Source organism: Charadrius vociferus, unplaced genomic scaffold, assembly GCF_000708025.1.
Source record: "Charadrius vociferus isolate BGI_N301 unplaced genomic scaffold, ASM70802v2 scaffold218, whole genome shotgun sequence".
In the NCBI taxonomy this organism is placed as follows: Eukaryota; Metazoa; Chordata; class Aves; order Charadriiformes; family Charadriidae; genus Charadrius; species Charadrius vociferus.
The window spans coordinates 162,336-185,076 of record NW_009650084.1 but is presented as its reverse complement, the minus strand read 5'-3'; the positions used below and the strand labels follow the sequence as shown (position 1 = coordinate 185,076).

At 41.2% G+C, this 22,741-nt stretch overlaps 1 protein-coding gene across 1 annotated transcript in view; it reads right to left on the bottom strand.

Annotated features, from left to right (window-relative positions):
• The window catches only part of RASA3 (RAS p21 protein activator 3), a 98,533-nt gene that overhangs the window by 40,216 nt on the left and 35,576 nt on the right, over window positions 1-22,741 (bottom strand). Inside the window, exon 4 of the mRNA XM_009892124.1 lies at window positions 16,659-16,735. Within this exon, the coding sequence (XP_009890426.1) occupies window positions 16,659-16,735 (77 nt within the window). The remainder of the gene's footprint in view (window positions 1-16,658; window positions 16,736-22,741) is intronic.

Sequence of the window (22,741 nt, the reverse complement as noted above, 5' to 3'; positions counted from 1 at the left end):
GCCCCCATCCCCAGGGAATAAGGAGGCTAGCAATACTGCATCCATGTAGTGAACCAAGCCTTCGTCCTCTGGATGAACATTTGAAACCAAGGGATTATGCCCACTCTCAATAAGTGAATTCTAGTAAAAAGATTTCAAAAGTACCTCTTCCTTGACTTTTGTAAGTGATCTACTTGTATAAAACCAAAATTTCCTACTATTCTTTTCACCTATTGATCTCTCCAGGAAACCTGAAACCAGGGTCTTTATCCAATCCTCAGCCACACTGCTGCTCTCCAATCTATCCTTCCATCTCTTTGACTGCCCCTCCAGGAAAACCACTCTCCTTTAGGAATTCCAGCAGTACCCTATCCTCTTTGGATGATAGCCTCCTCCCTTTTTGTGTTTTTTGGTTGGTTGGTTGGTTGGTTGGTTGGGTTCTGGTTTTTTTTGTTTGTTTGTTTTTTGGGGTTTTTTTGTGTGTGAACAAACATGTTCTGGCTTACAAACAAGAAAACTCTTGCCCTCCCATCAACCTCTGAGAGGATTAATGCTTAACTGGAGCTACTTTTTTCCCCTTCACATGACAATTTACTTTGCCGCAAAGATCTGTGGCACTAAATGAAATCATGCCCCATTCAAACAAATGGCAGACCTTTACCTGGGACCAGCATTTCTCTCAATGTGTATTCCCTTAAAATAATGGCTGTACAGCATTTGATGTATTGACTCTGAAACATTTATATCCAACGTAGATACACTCAAAACCACCCCCATTTCAGCTTCTGAAATCTGAATAGTGCTTATGGAGATCAGAGGATCAGGCTGTGCAGGCAATTATTTCGATTTTTCTGTTTAAAATACCCTCCAGAGCCTCCACACCAAAAGCACAACAGAAACCTTGAAATTCTGAGATTGCAGCTGCAACCCCGCATAACTACTGCCTTTTCTTCCCCAGTCCCAGTTGGGTTCAGAATAGCTGCAGTCAAGCTAAACGTTTGAACATGTTCTTAAACTCGTGTTATCCTGAACAAAGGTTCCTTCCTGAATTGACCTACAACAGTTTTTGCAGCCTCACGCAGCACCCAGATTAGCTTTTGGTCTTAACTGGGAAGTTCTGTATGTGTAACATTTCTGTCACGCACGCACAGTTCTTGTTAATACAAGGCCGTTAATGGTGATTTCCTTCAGACAGAGCAGCGGAAGAGGAATTGACTGTTAGCATTTGGGTTTGAGCAACAATTTATTTCCCAAGTATTTAATGAAGATATTTTATAGCAAAACAGGAACAAATATTCATACAAAGCCAACCAATAATATCTGGAAACCAAAGGAAAGCTAATAAGCGCAACCTCTGCTTCCCCAATCTATACCAAATATTAGATACTATAGTAAAACTACAGACAATGCAAAAACTAAATATATATCATAAACTAAATATAAAGAAAAAATACTGTCAATACATATGCATCCCTAAAAGCACTATCACTTCAAATAAGCTGCAAAATTTTGTCATGCCAGTACACGTCTAAACATTTATTAATAGTTTAAAAATCCCATGGACTTTTTTCTGCTATTAATATGGGAGCTGTACTCCATGCTACAGTTCAAATCATCCAATTTGCCTCCCAATATCTGCTGTAGAAAGACTTTTAAAACCATGCATTTACAGAGTACCATCTGTACTCTGTACTAAATAAAGAGAACAGACTAAAAAGTGGGTGTCAGCCATCCTGTTCTCACAGGACAAGGAGTTAATCCATTAGCAGTTAAACCAGTTTGTGAGTCAATTACAGAAGTTTTGCAAGCTTCCTAAAAGCCACTTCAGGAGAGTTTTTAGCTGGGTTAATATAAAAAAATGGTTGAATTATCTTCTGTGACAGTGCCCTGAGGCCTTGAACAAAGACACAAGCTTGCTGAAATTTCGAACTGCACTGATTCAGTGACTATTACTGGCACTGACATCATCACTTCCTCCGGACTTGCAACCTCTGTTGTTAACAGGGAGCAATAGCTGAACGACGAGAGAGTAAAGAGAAAGGGTAAGTAAGGAGGAGGAGTTGTTTCTAGCACATGTTGATTTTCACAGGAGACAGAAGACCCAAATACAAGTTGCAGAAAAGCAAGTAGTATGTAAAAATTATAAGGGAATAGCACCACAAAAGAAGAGGTACAACCAGGAAAGGATGAATTGGCTTAAATGACAGAACTATATTGGGTCTTGTATGGAAAGTGAAGAAATTTGAATTTGATGTAGTATAGCAGGAAGCCAAGGAATGGGTCAGCACATCAAGGCAGCTGCAGAAGCACTTTTGTTAAAGCAGCATGGTGAGGAATGTAAAGGAGTGAAGCAGAAAATGACGACAATTACAATACGCAGCAAACGATTAGAGCTTAGACAACAGCTTTAGCTGAGCTGACTGTGGCCTAAGGCAATATTAAATAGAAGCAATGAAAGACTGTCAGTACAAGCAGATAAGGAAAGAAAGAAGACCGAAGACCAAAGATGGCATGGGAGCTGGATACAGAAAGGCAGTTATGGTTGCATAACGAAGCCAGACAGTGGCACAAACATCTCCCATATTGTTTCTCTTTGCTTGGAAATGTAGGTTTGTCTTAAGAAGATGCACAGTGTGCTGTATGGATATACAGGGTTTACTGAAAGCAAACTGCAATGATCTCTAAGTTGAGGGCTGCCCAAGTTTAACCTGCTCCCAGGAAGGAGCTGCCTGCACAGGGCACAGTCCCTCCTTTCAGACCATGCCTGCATGGCACTGTATACGTGCATGAGCAGATAAACAAACAAAATAAGCTGCATGAGCACATCCTGATTTTTCCCCTCTGCCAGCCAGTGGGGACCAAAAGCACCTGTAACTATTAGACGGACTGATAACCCCATGACAAGAAGGAAGACAAAATGAAGAGGCTAGTTTTGGAATGACAAATTCATCCCAAAGACAGAGTGTGATACTTGGCAGAGCAAAAGTTACCAAGAAACTACCCAAAGAAAAAGCTTTTGAGCCTACTTGGCAAGGATCTGACTATGAAGTAAGTAAAAAGATAAGAGGGGGAAGGACCAAAACCAGAAGCTTTAAAGAACTTACAACAGAAAAAAAGGAAATAAGGCACCCAAGGGGGTGGTGGTGGTGGGGGTATTCAACTACAAGAAACAAAACAGCAAAATAGAAGCAGCATGTCCTTAATTTACCTAGGGGTTTCCTACCTGACCAATAAGGCACCCAAGGGGGTGGTGGTGGGGGGGAGTATTCAACTACAAGAAACAAAACAGCGGAATAGAAGCAGCATGTCCTTAACTTACCTAGGAGTTTCCTACCTGACTGGTGAATAAGGGTTTCCTCGAAAGTGCTGAGTATAGTCAAATCAAAAAACTATCCCACCTTGGCCATAGATGGTAATATTTTAAATAAAAATTCAGACATGCTGGTAAGTGACTTGAACACACAGACGTCTGTAACAACTGGGAGAGCACAAAGTAGAGCAGATTGGAGGAAAGCATCTAAATCCCATGCCACAACACACTTGAACCACAGTGCACAATTACTCACAACTCTTGGGCCAACAGAATGCATCAGCTGAAAGTCTGGATCAAATCTCAACAACTTTTGGGTGACAGGGGGTACACACAGGAAGGGAAGGCAAGGGAATGAGACGGTTTAACGAGAGCAGTGGAACCGACAAGGATGACAAACCCAGCCAGCTTATTCTCATCCCTACCCAGTCCAAGTATAATGATTTCTGTACTAAATAAATCCTTGAAGACTCTTTCACATAGATTCTCACATCATATATTTAATTAGATGTATTATAGTAGCAAATGCACCTTTCCAAATGAAAAAAAAAAAAAAAGAAAAAATAGCTCACAGTTTAAAAAGAAATAATTATTTGTGGACCTAGAAAACAATCAAAGCTGCCTTCAAACACCACGTGGAAGCTACAATCTTCTGTATTGGGCATGCCTTGGCACACCTAAGGTAGGTGGAACTTTTAATGCTTTCAAAACACAACTTGAAACAACTCAGAACAACTTTTGATTAATTTTATGTGAATAATCAGAGGATCTGCAATCTTGATTAACAATACTCACTATTAAAGGGCAGTGATTTTTCCTACATATTAAGGAATTAAAATTAAGCTGATTCATCACCACTGCTGAAATCTGACGGCAGTTAAGTTGCAAAGTGAGTCCCAAAGTAATGCTGATACATTGAATTAATTTTGATAGGAGAACTGGGCTAAGGTTATCCAAATTGTGTCACAGTTAACATGAAAACGCTCTCCAACTAGAATTCGAGAGACAATAACAATGCTGTCTAGACTTAGACAACTGGAAAGATGTTAACATATCTCATTGTGATTGCAGACAATGCAGTGATCAAGCAGGGGAGGTAAAAAAAAAGAATAAAAAAATCACACAGTATCAGGTATTTGACAGCAAAATCAAGGCATAATATCCCCCAAAACTGTGTTTTATTAAAAAACAAAATACAGAAATATTCAATCCGAATCAGCATTCAGATACACCCAGTCTGTGAAAGGCAGGAAGCAGAACTGTGGAGTCTTCTCAACATACATATCAGGCTTATTAAGTTTCATTTACCTAAATTTTTTACACTAAGGCAGATAGAGCTATTCACTTCAAGAAGCACAAACATCATAGGCATCAAAAAGCACATTTTGTAATAGACTTTCCAATGAAATTAACTGAAAAATCCTCCACAGTGCCTCCGACTTGGCAAGAGGAGAGATCAAACAAGATTCATAAACCATTCATTTAAAAAACAGCTGTCACAGGATAGTGACTTCCCAACTTTGTACCATTCCTCTGGTCCTACAAGGCCACTTACTTCATTGTGACACGTGATTATGCTAAAATCACTGAAGTGAGCACTGAAACATCTCACATGTAAGGCAATACACCTGCAGCTTTTCAGAGCTGGTGTAACACTTTCAGTGATCAATTGCTGTCCTTTCTTCTTATCAGTACTGGGTATACTGTGATGACTGTTGGTACCCTCAGCTCCTGCTATAGCCTCTCACAAGTTTCAGCAGAGAAAGGCACCATCTCTCCTGGAGATGTGCTATAGTGTTCTGCACCTAGAGAATCACACTTTGTATATAATACAGAAATTGCAGGAAGGATGTTTTGGAGCCATTGTGTAGAAACACCAAAGGAAGTGGGTCCTGCAGACAAAATCTTCCAATAGGAGTGAAACCTTCTTAATAAGGCATCATCCTCTGCAACACCACAAATGTAAAGCACCAGACTCCTAAGAGTCACAATTTTTAAGACATTAGGAAAATGCCCACATGGAGTCATCCTGCCTGATGGTTTCTCCTGTAAAAATGTACAGACATACTGTCTTATAGGTAGCATTTCAGGAAAAAGAAATTGTGAAGGATTTAGACTTTTGTGAGTGATCGCCTACTACTGAGTCATCACTGAGCAATACCCAGGAGGTGTCTGGAGAGGAAGGCACAGACTTTTAATGGAAGACAAAATATCTTGACTAGTTGGATGGGATAAAGCACCAGGTGAGATTTCCTGCACAATGAGAGTCCATCAGAATGGTAAAACTGGTACCCTACCAGGAGCAAAGCATTACACATATTGTAACCCTATCCCATTTTACTTTCTACTCTGAAAGGTCAGTCATGTCCCATCCCAAAGGCTCTGCTTATATATATATAGAACAGTGGTTATATTGTTGTTCGTACAGCACTAAGATCCTTGGTGATGAAAAACAGTGCAAAGTAAGCACTCTTTAAAAAAAATACTAGTGTCTTGTCACTTTAGATCTTAGGAAAAAACAGGATGCAAATTAGGGCATGGTCAGGTAGACATCCTGGTACAACCAGCTGTAATTACTAGCCCACATCAGCTTTATAATTCCAGTTATTACTCAAACAGTTCATACTTGCATTAAGTTTCTCCTTGTATTTTGCGGCCAAAAGGGATCACTGCGATCACACAGCCTGGCCTCTTTCAAGACAGTGATGAAAGCTCTCACCTAGTCAAGTTGTGCAACAAGTTCACGATGTCTACTGCATCTCCAGAGCACCTTCTTGAAAGAAACTGAGGCTTAACTGAAAGGACTCACAATGATTAAAATATCCTTACAATGTTCTACAGGAAGCTGTTCACTGATAGTGATCGTGACTCAAAAAAAAAAAAGGGCAACCAAAAAACTAACAAACTTATTTCCCACTGGATTAGCCTTTAGCTTCCAAACATTGGGTATTACTGTGGTAGGAATAAGTAACTATACAATCAGAAGGAATCCCTCTGAATACCGTGCGTACTGTGGTTTCATCACTTTGAAGTTTTTCTTGCATGAATCAAGCACTCACTCACTGTGAGACACATTTACCAGGTCTTCAATTCTTCCTGTAGCTCTTCTACGAACCCTTCTGAGTTTAACAGCGTGTTTTCTTAGCCTGGCCTCTTAAAGATACAGGCTTATGAGAAAATGCTTTTTGTCTACATTTGGCCATCAACCTCCCACTGATGATTTTTTTTATTCAGTTGGTGATTTCCACAAAATTTGAAAACGCAGTAGAAATCTCAAAAGATACTCCAGTTCTAGGAATTTGGTTAAATCCAAAGCTGTGTAGAGAAGAGAGCACCAGTGGACATCCCCAGGGAGGCAAGGGCTGCACGTGGCAGTTCAAAGATTCTCTGTAGCCTTGGACTCAACAGTATATAAATAGCGAGAGCTGGCCATCGTACCGCGCCACCTCTTACCAACATGATGTTTAGGCTAGCAGGGCAGGAAACTGGACAATACCGCAGTGACTGTCAAACAACTAGAAGGGGAACAGCATGTGCAGTCAGTACACTGCAGCTGTATACAGTCTAGCTGAATTCTTGCTTCTGTTTGAAGCTTGTATAAAATTATTACAAAACCATCAGCTTGGAAGCAAGTCAACTGTAAAATGAGGTAAAATCAATTGCAGACACTACTGCCTCCAAAAGCACAGCCTCCTTGCCAATTTCTGTGCTTATTAGAATGGTATCTCGCATTCTTTCAGAGTATTTCCCTTTTCTCTTTGTGTTGGAGAGAACCAAATGATTAAAGTAGGAACTAGCAAACTACCTTGTACAGTGGGAAGGTAAAGAGTGGGACAGTGTAAATGATTGATCTCAAAGTGAAATTAAAAATGCGTACTAAAAGACTTTTCATCTTTCCCATTCACAAGTGCTTTGCTATGTTACAAATACAGTTAGCAACACAGATGAAATGTTTCACAACCAGCTCTTACTGAAAATGCCAGAAAATGGCATCCAAGTCAAAGGTTTACACCGAGAAGGGGGGTGGGGAGTACAGTAGACACCTGGTGATTTTAGCACTGTGGACTTTGGAAAGAACTGGTCATAGTGCATAACCAGTTACGCTCCCAGTACAATACAATGTACCCAGAAACATGAACATGATTTCTAGCTCATCCAGGTGGAGTACGGAGAGAGGTACGTTCTCATTATTGTCACATATACTGTCAGACATCTTGAAATAACTTCCTCTCAAATAGTTATGTGAACAACGGAGTTAATGAAGGGCGTTTCCTATGCTTTGTGTACCATGTCTTTACTCCCCTTCTACTTGCAAAAAACTCTCAACTTCAACACCTGGGGCCCTGTGACTTCCCCTTTGCTCTCCAGCTTCCCCTACTCCTATCACACCTTGATGTCTCCAGTTCTGCTACCCAAATATTCCATTGGCAAGTGTTGCTCTTAGAGCAATATATAAAAAAAACTGGAAAAGTGCAATTTGTAAGTTATGTCCCATGATGTTGCTCCTTTAGAAGCTTCACCAGCATTGGTTTTGGATGGTGCCTGCGACAGAAGCGGTAGGAATTCCAACAGTCATTCAGAATGAAACAGCATATAAATTTACCTTTGTATTATGCTTAAGACGGTACTTCAAAGAGCCTTTTGATACAGGTCATGTTGCAAGACAGCTAACTAATTTTTCCTAGGGCCCTACCTCAAACCTAATTGAACTGCTCCATCCGATCACCATTAAAGGACATCAGTGAAGTAAAAAACTGCAGATGTTTGGGCTACCGTCAGAGCACACCAGGTGCTAACAATTCACAGTTCTCAAAATCCACGCATCTCTTACAAACTACAGGAATGCTCTCTAATGCCACCAAACCACCCTAACACTGTGACCTCAAGCACATTTAAAAGTTAAAAACCATTTATCAAAAGGATTTATGCTTGAATAATTTGCCTCCGTTTATAATCCCAGACTACGTTCACTCTGTGTAAAACAGGAAGTGCCCTCACATTATTTAAACAGTGGCACTTACTGTTGAAACAGACTGACTTAGAAGAGTTACATTCCAGTCTTGAATTATGAACTCGGTTTTATACATATTCCAGAGTCATGGGGTTACAATTCAACCTCAAAATGGTGAGCACTTTAAAAAGATGTTCTGCTGGAGATGGACTACTGCCAAAGGGTCTAACTGAAGAAGTTGCTCTTGATTAGGATTACAGATAAGAAGATACTTGTTTGTGATTTGAGTAACAAAGAATTTCATGAACTGAGGAGAAGCAGTGAAGAAATACTGAATACACCACCAAAGAAGGTGAAACTGAAACTTCATTTAGTGGGAAACCTGGCAGCAGGAGGAGATGATATTTATAGACATGGGGAGGTTTGAAGAAGAGTGAGCAATTTAAACTTGATTTAGGCTACAACACAGTAAAGAGAAGTTTTGGTGGGGATGGAGAAGCAAAGGGGAGAGAATTACTTAGGTGTCAGGCTGTGTAACCTCAATGCTACCAGAGCTAGGTGGAAGGAAAAAAACCAAACAAAACTCGTACTATGCTAAAGCCTTGGACAGAGATACATATCCATTCCTTCTCTCTTCCCCTCCCTGATCCCCAAAACCCACAGTATTGCAGCACTACATGATAAAAATACGGATACTATATGATTTAATCTCTGAGCAATTTTCCCCCACCAGTTTGTTATGAAAGACAAGATAAAAAGCATGACCAAGATACAATCCTGCATGAAAAGGCGCAGCTTGATGCAGGATATGCTCTCTAGAGAAAGAAGATTGGGACACATTTTAATAGATGCATGAATGTATTAAAAATGAAGCCTTGAAACCACTTTATGCTCTCATTAGCATTTCCTACCAACAGCAAAGAGAAGTTTAAATTTTTCAAAATATTATAAGGTGACCTGATTGATGCATACATTAAACTAGCCTCCTAGTAGTCAGCAAAACTCTTCTTTTCCCCCCTAACTGACTCAGCTCATATTTCAGGCAGGAAAATAAGCTTCATTTGACCCTGCAGCAAGTTCAAAACTGGCTGTATGCTGCATGTCTCTGCAACAGACTAGAAACTTCTCTAAAGCAACATACAAACATACATTCTGTAAACCTGGAAGCAACAAACCCAAGAGGCAGGGTGGCTCGGGGACCCATTTTGAATGTAGGAAAAGAGCGCTGAGAGCTGTAACATCACAGGAAGAGCACCCGCTGCCAGGTCTGGCCTCAGGCGACTTCCAGACTCAACAGGAGCTCCACCCTTGCACCAGGCCGACATACCATTAAGAGCTTGAGACTGAGCGCTGCTGCCTCACATAGTAACAAAATGTTGTCATCAGCACACTGCCTCCATGAGGGAGCACCTCCTGGTTCCTGTCGACTTTCTTGCAGAGCACCACCTCTAATTTAGAAAAGGAAAAGACAGTATGGCACATCACACTCGAGAGGAGCAAACCCTGCTCTACACCACTGACAAATGCCCAGAGTCGACACAGCGCCACCACCACCTCTTAAAAGAAACCTGTAATACTATGAGAGATTAAAGAAATTGCATCAAGCTAATGGGTCCCAGTGTTTGCTGCATTAAAATGGCATTCAGAAAAAAAAACAACTCACAAAACAGTACAGAAAAGCATTATCTAAAACTTTTCTGACTACCCTTTCTGCATTTCCACTTTACGCTCTTATCAGCATCAGAGATAGAGCCATGACAGAAAGAAGACAAAATTTTGTCTTCAGCATCATAGATATAATATAGCCACACATTTCCAAGTTCTCTCTTTAATCCAACACTTTAGACAGTTTCTTTACCTATTTCTGGGATCTGATGAAGATAGTTATGTACAGGAAAGAAAATATCTCTAATGTAAATGAGAAAGCAGGAAACAAGCTAATTAGTAAAGAAAAATCCTCAGATGACTCGAAGATGATGCCTGTATGTTTTAATTTTACACAAAAGCATTTAGATATATTCCATGACAGAAGGACTAGCTGCACTCCTGTAGTTTTTCAAGGTGTCTCCAAATGCAATCATAGGTGACAACAGCAAACCTTCACCAGAGAAGAACACCATGTTTTCCTCTTAGATTAGGATGCAGACTGCCGATCCACAAGTAGGAATGGTCACTATCTCAGCCCTTCCAACTGGACTTGATATACGTGGCTTTGACTAGCAGAAAAATAGAAGCTGACCCTCTAAAATTTTCAAAATGGAGCATCATTTACCTTAACATTAGAAACACCACATTGCATAAGAGAATTTTAAACAGTTACATAATGTCAGACTGATTTAGGGCAATGGTTGCCAACCTGCGAGCAATGCGCTACCCATGCCACTTTCCGGCAAAGCTCATGGACAAGGAAATTCAAATCTATAATGTGTGCCATCAGAGAGGAAGGTCAGATGCCACCAACTGCATGCTCTGTGCTCTATTCACACAGCAGAGAAGACAGGGGAACCATCACCAAGCCCCAGCACTCCCAGCCCTAGGCAGAGATCATCTGCTTTAACCGCACTTGACAAATGACACCTTCCTCCTTACCTCCCTCTTCCTCGTCAGAAGGGCTTTTAAAGCTCTTAAATGCCCACAGCTCAGTCGCTGTTCTTTTAATGACCCCTGAAGTGTTTATCTTAGGGATGTCATATCTACTTATTGTTTCCTTTCCTGCTTACTCTTGCAAACAGCCCATTTAACTTTGTTCCACATGGTCAGAATACATCTTGTAGAGCTCTCAAGATTGTTGCATGGCATTTAAGTTTAATTCATAAATTAATGCAGAGCCACCGCATTTTCCACACCAGGGCTACAAATGCTTCATTTATCAAATAAAATTTCAGCATTGCTAATGTATTTGTAGATTCATGCATCACTTACTGGAAACCTGTGTTACTGCATATGAAATACAGCAGTGGCTGCTAAACCACATACGTTATTATCTAGCTGCATAGATTGTACTGGGGGAGGCGGGGGGGAGAGCAAAAGGAGGAGCAGGGGAGAGAGAAGCTCTCCAAAGCAGATGTTTCCAAGCTTTTTTAAACCTAAGAGACAAGACATAAGACAAGACTTGAAGGAGCAGCTGGGGACACTGAATAAATACAGACATTTAAATGTGACTAATTACATACACATGCTGGAATTCTCAAAGGAAGATCGGGGAGCCAAGCTCCCAGCTCGTGCTGACTTTCAACAGGAGTTCAGCGGCCTGTTCCTTCAGGCATGTTGGAAGTCAGATGTCATCTTACTAAATACAGAACGCTGCTTCTAAATGTTGCCTCTGGTAGCTTAACCACAGTGAAGCCTACGGATTTTTACAAAGCTATCTGCAGGAGCCCTCCTCTTCATTAAATAAATATGAATTAATGTATCTGATGATCCTAGCCTATGTTGCTCTGTGAGATGAGAGAAAGTTGCCTGGACCAGCCGAGAGGCCTTAAAACCTCTGGGGAACCACCTTTCTGCGCTAAACACAAACGTGCTGCACAGAACCTGCTCTAACAATGGTGGGGAAAGGTTTACAAAAGGTATAGGGCTCCCTTCTGAGTACTTCTGTTGTGAAGCAGGAAGGATATCTGTGTATGGAAAGTGGTGGCTCAGAAAAAATTTAGGGAGAAGCACGTGCCGTTGTTTTTCAGATGTATTCATGGAGTATCAGTACAGACAGTCTGTTCATGACATAGTTCAAACACTTCAACCTGGCACGGCCAGAAAGAGCATCCTTCCTTGGCCTCTGGTGCTCATTTTCCTTCCTCTGCATTACAGGAAAAGAATAGTGCGGTTTCTAGGATGCACAGGATTAAGGCACAATTCAGCTTAAAAAACGTGAGGGGGGGAGGAAATAAAAATACGCCATTGCTCAAGCAGCTGCCAGGAGCTGTGTGTCAGCACAAAGGGGAGGGTATGGACATAAGCAGCAGGAAGCATGGGAAAGTCTTGACTACTACTTTCCATGATCTTAGTACCTTAAAATGTTCACAAAATTATGGACAGATTTATGGCAGGTGACGAACAAGAGACGGCCTTCACTTACAGCCAATGGAAGATGAGGCTGGATGTTGGTAGCCACAACAAGCAGCAGCTGAGGGGAGGGCCAGGAAGGCTGTGGTTGTGAAGAGCATGAAAGAAGACAAGATCTTTTGTGAGTGAAGGACAGAGAGGGGAGAAGCCAGAACCTACTGAACAAGACTTACTTTTTCCTAGCACTCAAGATGACTCACTACACAGCACAACAGTAGTTAGTACCAATGCAGTTACATGAAGGTACCAGGCTGCAAAGTCCATAGATGTTGTCTTTTATCTGACAAGCACTTGGGCAAAAGTCTGTGCTCAGCATGTTGCAGGTCTGAGGTGAGGTGAACATATGACACATCAAGAGCCTGCATCCTGAGTCCTCTAACAGGGACATGAGAGCCTTATAGAGACCCAGCTGACAATTGTGTCCAAGCCACTCACTAGGACCATGAGGTTTCACAGCAGTTCCACAGAGGGAGCCCACCAAGTAGCAGAGTGTTCCCAGGAGGAGCTTGCAAAAGTGAGAGTTGTGGTTCTTACAGGGGACGACAGCAGGAGCCACTGGGGGACACAAGTAGTCTGAGTGTGGTGCCTGCATCTGTACTGTCAATGTAACTTTTAAATCCACTAATGCTTCTCCTTATAATCTCTTTTGCAGAGACTCAGTCCAGGACATTGTGCTGCAGCAGCTGGCAAAGACTTGGGACTGAAGGGCTCTGATGAAGCACAACAGCTTAGTGGTTTAGGGCTAAACGAGAGTATTGAATGCTTCCTAAGGAAAAGCTATTAGGTAACAGTTTTTAAACTGATTTTTTTGCTTCCGCTGCAGAGGCTAAGGAAGCTCACATGACTTTTGCATTTCAAAATAATCTACTACTTAATGTTCAAGAGCTCAGCGCTTAACAATTTTAATTTGCCCTTCTATTCAGATGAATTTTCCCATCCACCCATCCAGCTGACTGTTCACAGTGTGCTCCACAGGACTGCTGGCTGGCTCAGCGAGGCCCCAGCTGCTGTCGAGTCTTTCTGGAATGCAGAGGTGGCGGCAACGCACAGAGGCTCAGGGAGCAGACTCGTGAAGACCTACAGGTAAGCTCGAAAGAAAACTGATCTTTATTTATTTTCTGGATAGGTACAAAAGTTTCCTAATTAGACCTAGACTTCATTCAGCCTGCATAAATGTCTTTGAAAACAAGCACTATTCTGGGGCTTAAAAAAGCATGCAGCTCTAAGGTATTTTTAAACAGCTGCCCACTGGAAGCAGCTTTTGTTCTCCTTGCAGACCTGAACTGTTTAACCAGTCATATCTATGAGGCCATTTGTGGGGTGGTGTTTATCTCTGCAGCCAAGAGCCCCATTAAAAAAACACATAAAAAATTAAAACTTGAAAAAAGGAAGTTAAGGAAGTTCACAAGACAAATGTTAGATTCACCAGAACAGTCTTTTTTTAAGATGAAGTGATTCTTCGTTCTTGCTCATAGTTTCACAGCCTCATCTTACTTGCTCACTGCAACAAATTAATAAGCTGTTCACAAGAAAATCAGTTATCTTCATAAAACTCAATCGGAAGCTGCACTCCCCTAATACACCCAGTCTGTGCTTTTCACTCATGAACTACCTATAACAAAGGTTCTGCCTCCCCTACCTTTGCTGCTCTTCCCACTGGCAAATTCTGGCTACACAGACATTTATTTCAGCGTTGCTTCATTACCTCACTCTTTTCCTACATGCCTACACACTAGAACCAAACTATCTATGAGCGAACCTGAACAAGATTTCAGGTCATGTGGAAAAACACTAACAGCTGCAGTTTGCTGTACACCTTCCTAAAGCAAACAGTGTGGCACGAAAAAACATGCTGGACTACATTCTGAAGTGCCTTTTTTTGCCCTTGATGTAATCATTTCCCTTTCTTTTTCTTCATCATTCTCTTTCTCACTTGTAAGACACATTGCCATGAAAACCTGCACCAATGGAGCTACACACTCTCGAAATATTTTTATTTCTCAATTCCCTTACCTAAACTACTAAGCTCTACTCTCACTTATCACTCAAATAGCCGTGGAAACTAGCCAGAGTGCCCAGGTCAGCTACAGAAGAGAACACGGCAATGGGAAAATATGGCTTCAGCAGACAAAAAAGCTTGCTTAGGCTCTGATTAGGGCTGGATTTAAACCAAGATAAACTCTGAACATTGTGATTCAGTGGTTAAAACCTCAGGATTTTTCTATGCATTTCAGCTAACACATTGTATTTACTGAACAATACCTTGCAAATCACAGTTACAAAATGCTTCGCAAACCAATTTAAGTATTTTCTCTGCATTGTAGCAAGTGAATAAAATAGTCTTCAAATCAAGGCTGTATAGGCAAAAATTTGAATAAAGACTTAAAACCTGTCTGGTCAAATGAATAGAAAGGTAGAAAAACATGCTGCACACTGCCATATTGTTAAAGTTGTCATCGCCTGATTGCTTTTCACGAAGTAAGAAGCTGCATATGTTACGTGTTAAGAAGGACCTTTTCAGATGTCTATTTTTAGCTTTTCAGAAATTTCACTGAAAAATCCATCGCTACTATAGTGTTCCCAGGTCTCAATTAAGAGACAAAACCTTTAATAGACAGTTGGCTGTGGCATGGCATACTCTCTCAGAACAAAACAAAGCGAGGCAAACTTCAGCATAGTCCTTCAGCATACCACCAAACTATTCAAAACTGACCATGGTGAGAGTGCAAGGATGTCCCAGTTAATCTATGTTTGCAGAGTCCCAGACATCACAGGGTCTTAACTGACAATTAGGGTTCAAAGGATATGGACAGTGGTGTGATATAGCCACAAAGGCCTCTAAGGAGTGCACTACACACTTCCAGAAGGCCAAAGCAAAAAAAAAAAAAAAAAATTAAAAAAATATCTGGTGCTCAGGACAACTTTGCTCTCTAAGCACCATATCCTCCAAACCTGCTCTGAGGACAGTCCAAGCTTAGTGATAAGCCCCACTGTCCTGTGTGTCCCACACACACACATACCCTCTCACAAAGCAGAGATACAGTGGGGTAGAAAGAAAAGAAACTGCCTTTTCCCACCTCCTATTTCCCCTTTTTCCCCCTAGGACCTATAGCAATAGAAATAACACTTCAACAAAAGATGCCAGCCTAGGACTTTGTAGATGCAGATTTGAACGCTGGTTTCTCAGAATGCATGGGATCATCACTCAGTCATATTCAAATTGTACAACTGTACACAATGAGAGTCCTCAGGCAGTAGTTAAAGGAAGGCTAGGCCCTCCAGGTGCTGCAAAGCTATACTGACATAGCAACTTTTGTTCTGAAAGAGGTACGGCTGTGTTCCAGTGGCATTGTGCTCTGCTTAGCAAGTTCACTGGAGCTTAGAGCCTACACAGCCGCTTGCACCAGATTATCCCTGTTATTCACTCTGCCTCATTGCAGCAGACTGTGGAAAGAAAGATTTCAAACATGCCCACTTACAAAGCTCTGGTAGGGCCTGGATAGCTAGAGGGTATACGCGCAGGCATGCAAGATCACATACCCCAGCACATCCTCCTATCAACAGCGTGCCTAGAAGGATGGAGGTCAACCACATGGCTCACCTCCATTTGTTAACAGGTCCTAGATGTAAAGACTACCATGACAGCTTATTAACAAAGCCTTAGCAAAAGCAATAACAAAATGATGTCAAATACTGGTCTGAAAATAGGGCTGGTCAGAACTTTCCTTGCAGAGCATTTTTTCTATTTACACAATTGCCAAATTGCTAGATTCCTGACAGACGCCAACCAGCTCTGCCACTGCTCCTGAAGTAGCCACCTGAAAGGCTTTGGTGTGGTCAGACAGCAATGGCCTTCCAGACTCCGCCTCAGAGGAAGGTGAAATCTTGACTCCCATCCGAGTCCTGCGGCTTCTACATTTCAATTAGTTTGAGTGAGATCGGATGGCTGATTCTGAGACTGCTTTAATAACTGATGGCAAACTTTGTCTGTCAAGTCAGTTCTGTCACTAAACAAGTTGTGCTGCAAATTTGCTGAGCTGGTAAGGTCCTTAATGCAAATCAGAAGGACATTAATATTATCCTTTGATATCTTTTTAGTATTTATGCCATGACTAAATTGGATAAGTGCTTTATTAACATTTAACACTATTAGGAAGAAAATTATATAGATTATGTGGAGAGAAGGAAAAAACCAAAAAATTTCACATCCTAAAAATTCATAAGGATATCACTGATTAAGAACATTCAGTGTCCAATCCATGTTTTGATTTCTCCAACTATTTTTAAGTGAAGCATTGCACACCATCTGTAATTACTGTATTTCTCATAACTCTGCAGTTACATTTCGAATCCTACCGTGTTGCAAGCTTATGGCAGACGACACCAGTGTCTGTTATGACTTCACTCAGTCTCAGCTCGAGGTGGACCTTCCCCTGAAACACACCAAAAACACCATATGAAAAATTAGTTTTATGCATAGCCAGCCACACCATTCCAACTTAAAACAAAGCAAGTCAGTTAATGGAAGTAATTCCAGAAGGAGTTTAAAGATTAAGTAACAGCTGTATAGCTAAGGTATTTCACCTGCCAGAAAAATCTAGATTAGTTGCCATTTCACTAAGTTTCAGTGTGTAATCCCTACCATTATTTTATCTCTGTATGTCTTACTAATTAAGGGGTATGTAGTGTCTGTGGTCTGACACAAAAATATTGTGTTGGAGATTTATCTATATTTAACATTTTAAATATTAAGCAAAGATCTGCAACACAATCATTGGAAATGTATCACAGCAGTGTGTTATAAATTAATACCTAATTAATACCTTAAATACCTAAGGTTTTAATCATTAGAAAAATAAAAAATATGAAATAATATAAACTGTGAGACAAGTATCAGTAGAGCTACACTGAACAACTAAAAAAAACCCAACAGTTCAACCTTGTTGCTAGCATACATAGCATCTACTATTACACAGTCTTCAACTCCTCACCATCACATTACCTTTATTATGACTTGGACCAAAATGTTACACTCAAATATGCTGAGAAAATAAAGACAATCATGAATACAAACTGCATGCCTCTTAACTCTTTTTTTTTTTTTTTTAAATGTAATAGAGTATCCACTCCCATTGGCAAAACCTCAGCACCAGTCTTACAGTGTAAATAAAGCAAATACAGAATCCATTTTGTTACTGACCTATTCCCACCTACAAGAAGGACCAAAAGGAGGGTCCAGGGAACCACAGGCCTGTCAGTCTGACCTAGGTGCCAGTGAAGGTTATGGAACAGATCATCTTGTGCACCATCACACGGCACATACAGGACAACCACACGATCAGGCCCAGTCAGCACAGTCTTATGAAAGGCAGGCCCTGCTTGACTAACCTGACAAGGCTGTCTATGACAAGGTGACCCACTTAGTGGATGAGGGAAAGGCTGTGGATGCTGTGTACCTACACTGTAGTAAAGCCTTTGGCATCATTTCCCATAGCATTCTCCTGGAGAAACTGACTGCCCACAACTTGGATGGGCATACTCTTCGCTGGGTAAAAAACTGGCCGGGTGGCCGGGCCCTAAGAGTGGTGGTCAATGGAGTTAAATCCAGTTGGCAGCCGATCACAATTGGTGTTGCCCAAGGCTCAGCACTGGGGCCAGTTCTGTTTAATACCTTTATCAATGATCTGGACAAGGGGGTTGAGTGCACCCTCAGTAAATTTGCAGACAACACCAAGTTGAGTGGGAGTGTTGACCTGCTTGAGGGTAGGAAGGCTCTACAGAGGGATCTGGACAGGCTGGATCAATGGGCTGAGGCCAATGGTATGAGGTTCAACAAGGCCAAGTGCCCGGTCCTGCACTTGGGTCACAACAACCCCATGCAGCAGTACAGGACTGGGGAAAAGTGGCTGGAAAGCTGCCCGGCAGAAAAGGACCTGGGGGTGCTGGTCGACAGCTGACTTGAATATGAGCCAGCAGTGTGCCCAGGTGGCCAAGACCACCAACAGCTTCCTTGCTTGTATGAGGAATACGGCCAGCAGGACTAGGGAAGTGATCATCCCCCTGTACTCGGCACTGGTGAGGGCCCACCTTGAGTACTATGTTCAGTTTTGGGCCTGTCGCTACAAGAAGGACATTGAGATGCTGGAGTGTGTCCAGAGAAGGGCAACAAAGCTGATGAAGGGTCTAGAGAACAAGTCTTATGATGAGCAGTTGAGGGAACTGGGGTTGTTTAGGCTGGAGAAAAGGAGGCTGAGGGGAGACCTTATTGCTCTCCATAACTACCTGAAAGGAGGTTGTAGCAACATGGGAGTTGGTCTCCGCTCCCAAGTAACACATGATAGGACAAGAGGAAATGGCCTCAAGTTGCACCAAGGGAGGTTTAGATTGGATATTAGGAAACGAAAGGGTGGTCAAGCATTGGAACAGGCTGCCGAGGGAAGTGGTTCAATCACCATCCCTGGAGGTATTTAAAATACATGTAGATGTGGTGCTTAGGGACATGGTTTAGTGGTGGACTTGGCAGGGTTAGATTTACAGTTGGACTCGATCTTAAAGGTCTTTTCCAACCTAAAAAAATTCTGTGATTCTATTCTGACATGCCAGCACTGCCCAATCATCTTCTGCAAATCATCATGGCCGTAATTGAGTCATTCACCTTCATAACCACCTCCTCTCCACCCTTTTTACCAAAGGACCCTAAAATCCACCCTGCTAGTTAGTCAGAGCTCTAATGTGGGTGTCATCTTTGACTCAGATCTATCTCAATTCATACAAAAGTCAGTTGCCACCCCTTTCATAAGATCTTCCAGATTTGACCTTTCCTCTTTTTGCACCTGACCAGAACTCTTGCCAGAGACTTCACTGTCTCTTCTGACTGGTTACAGCAACCTCCTGCTCTATGAGGTCGTCTATCCTGTGTAACAGAGGAGAATGAAGATCAAACCCTGCCCCCAAGTTGCACCTACACTGCTAAAATCTACTTTCTTTACAGGAGATTTGTCTGGATGAAAGCTTGTGAAAACAGTCTAAAGCAGAGCAGGGAGTGCAGTACTAATTAAGTAACATGGACATGCAGAAGTTCAATTCAAGCTCATTCCTGGATCCTTTTACATTTAGCTTAGCAGTATAAACAAACTCTGAAGTCAGTGCCTGAATACTTGTCCTGAAAAAACCCGTGAGAGATTCTGTGTCTTCTGGTGACAGTCATTCTCTCCCCTTCCTTGTATACCCCTTTCTCAGTACCATTCTTTCTGCACTATCTTGAATGCACACTTGACGCTTTATTGCATTTTATGCTTACATTCCTTAAACTTCTATCACCTACTTATACCTTCAGTGTTCTGACTCAACAGCATTGTTTCCTGAGGGTTGGAACACAGGCCTTTCGAGTACATGTGGCAGATGATACTGGTGTTCATCCAGAAAACAAGAAAGAAAAAGACCTCTCCAAACTGTATAAAAAGCCCACGTTGCAGAGGCATCACAGCAGGTCACTGGCATTTTGAACAGAGAAGGACCCAAACCTGTGTGGGAGTTTAAAAAGATGGCTCCTGCCAGGTGTCTTTTGCATGATTTTAAAGAAAATAACAAAAACAAACACTACAAAATCCAAACCTGTTGCATTTGGCTGTCAGACTCCTGATTCTTCATGTCTGTTTCAGCAAGACACAAATCCTCCTTCAAGTCAGTGTACGCAAATGTCAACATCTGTCATTTTCTTCTAAACTGAAGCCTGTCCTCATGAATAAGAGAAAGATTTCTCTGCACAAATCTGCAAAGCCACTTCTAGACCCATCTCTTTAAGACTCCGTACCACTGCAGCACCCATCATACCCTCGCATAACAAGGGCTAAGCACACAACCAGCTGAGAACTCTGGTTATCCTCTTTTTTTTTTTTCCGCTTTAGTTTTACCTACCTTGTCCCTTACCCTTCACCAGCTCTTCCACTGGTCACATATTTATCACATGAGTTAAACCACTAGCCTCTGGAGAACAAGTTTATAATATGAACCTGTAAAAACACTGCTGCCATCTTCATTGATATACCGCATATTACCCTTACTAGAGAAATCAACACTAATGCAAGTTTTGAAGAAATTAAGAGATCGGAAGAGAGATTTAAGAAGCCTAGAGAAAACACTTTGTATATTTTTCATTTTTTTCTACATGGATTTTTCTACATGTGGAAAAATATCCCTTCGTAGAAAAATAATGTTTATACTGAAATATTTGTGCTGATAGAGAGATTTAAGAAGTCAAGAGAAAACACTTTGTATATTTTTCATTTTTTTCTACATGGATTTTTCTACATGTGGAAAAATATCCCTTCGTAGAAAAATAATGTTTATACTGAAATATTTGTGCTGATCGCAAACAAAGGCGAGACTGACCTCTCTCAGGAAAGAAAGAATGCTTCAGTACACTTAGGTGAGCCTGAATGCAAACCTACTTACAGTGCCAATTTGCTTTCTCTCACACAGACTATGACGGAAGCTCCCTATTTTAGAAATCAAGCTGCAAAAATCTTTTTAAGTCAGCAGCACTTCACACATTTTCCCAGCTACATTAAGTACAAAAATATAGTGCCGCCTCCTTTGGGCTGAGAGCCATTTTTTTCTTGTAGCTCATTTTCCTCTTGTGAAGACTTTGAAAATGGTCAGCTGCTCAAAAAGTGACTCAAAGCTTCAGACAGCAACACGGACATCATGGGATCACTGGCACTGGCAGCCCTGTGACTACTCCCAGAACACCTCCTTACTTCCAGTAAAAACTCAGATACATAAATACATTAAAATAAGGCCACAGTAACATACTTGCAGGCTTATTTCACAGAAAATATAACTCCTACATAAACAGAATGCTTTTTCCCCAAATCAATAATACTGTTAGGCAAAACATAAGGATTCATCTGAATAAATTTACTGCTAAGCAATGCCATTAGGTGGTTTACAAAACACTAGATAATGCATTTTTCAAAGAGAAGACAGAAAACTATGCAATGAATCAGTATCATAAAATCAACAGTTAATCTAACCAACAGAAGGTCAACTGACCACCTACACTGGATTAACTGTACCACAGAAACAGGGATTTGCCGTATCTTTATTTACTGACAATTTATAATAAAGAAATTCTTATTTTTATTATCAAAAGAATGACTGTGATAATAACAGGAGCCTCCAATTGTACTAGATGTCCACAGTTACTGACAGCATTTACAAGCAGGAAAGATCAGATAACGCTGCAGGATAAGAAGTATGTTGTCCCTGTCTTACAGCTGAACCATGGTGGCTTGGTCCTGCTCAGACAGAACCCCTTCTGCAGAGCCAAGGATTGAGTCCTGTGCCCTAGCCATAAAGCTTTTTTCCTTCAGCATAGAGGGAAAAAAAAAAAAAAAAAAAAAGAACAGAGAAGCTGGAGGTTTGACAGTTTTGAAGTAGAATGCATTAATTACTAAAAACATTTCCATAAAAAAATATTTCAGGAAGTTCCTAGAAGCAGCTACGCTCATTAGCATACCCTTCACATTTGGAAGGGTAGGACTTTTTCAAGGAACAAGCTGAAGGAGTGCCAACTCAAGTGCTGAACGCTTCCTTTTTCACAAACTCTGGCTGATATGGATGGGTGGGTTCATAGGTCGCACGTCCTTCCTAATTACATCTAACCACATAATGGGACCAGCCGACTTCTGTTTTTCAGTTCTTGATTAAAGAAGCTATCAGTAAATTGAATTTCTTGTAGGGAAGTAAGACAGTATTCAAAAGGAAATCATTAACAAACAAAACTTTTAAAGGGTCTTACCAAAGAAAAAAAAATAATTATACTATGCATGTTAAATATCTCCTTTACTAAAAAATAATAGAGTCAAGTTCCAGCATTATGAGAATGTTAACAAGACTAACAGGTATCAGGAAGAACTACATGCACAGTTATCTGAAAAATAAACTGAAACTCATCATAAGCTTGCAGAGAAAACAAAAATCAGGATCAAAGTCCTGTTTTTACAGATACAGGGAAAACCCTGCCTCCAGCCACCCCATTTCTCCTTGGAATGCAGCTGTGAGTTATTGTGGACTGAAACACCAGAAGACAGTTGTAAAGCAAATAAAAGTGTACAAATGCTACCTACCTGTATCATGTTTCCAGCAATTGCAAATTTGTGGTTTAATTTAAACACAGTACGTTGAAGGAGAAAAGAAGACACGTGACTGGAGATTATCCTCAAGTTATTCTTATGACAAAGTTCTGCCATCCTGGCGTGAGGCATTTTTAGTATCTTGAACAAGCGGTGGGCCTTAGTTAGAGGCAGCATTTGCAAAGTCACCAGGACACCACTGGGAACCATTTCTGAGTACAGTTATGTACACACATTTTGGTCTGGAATCTGACACAAACCATGTGATCCAGTGACTGAGTGTCGATTCAGATGCAACATCTG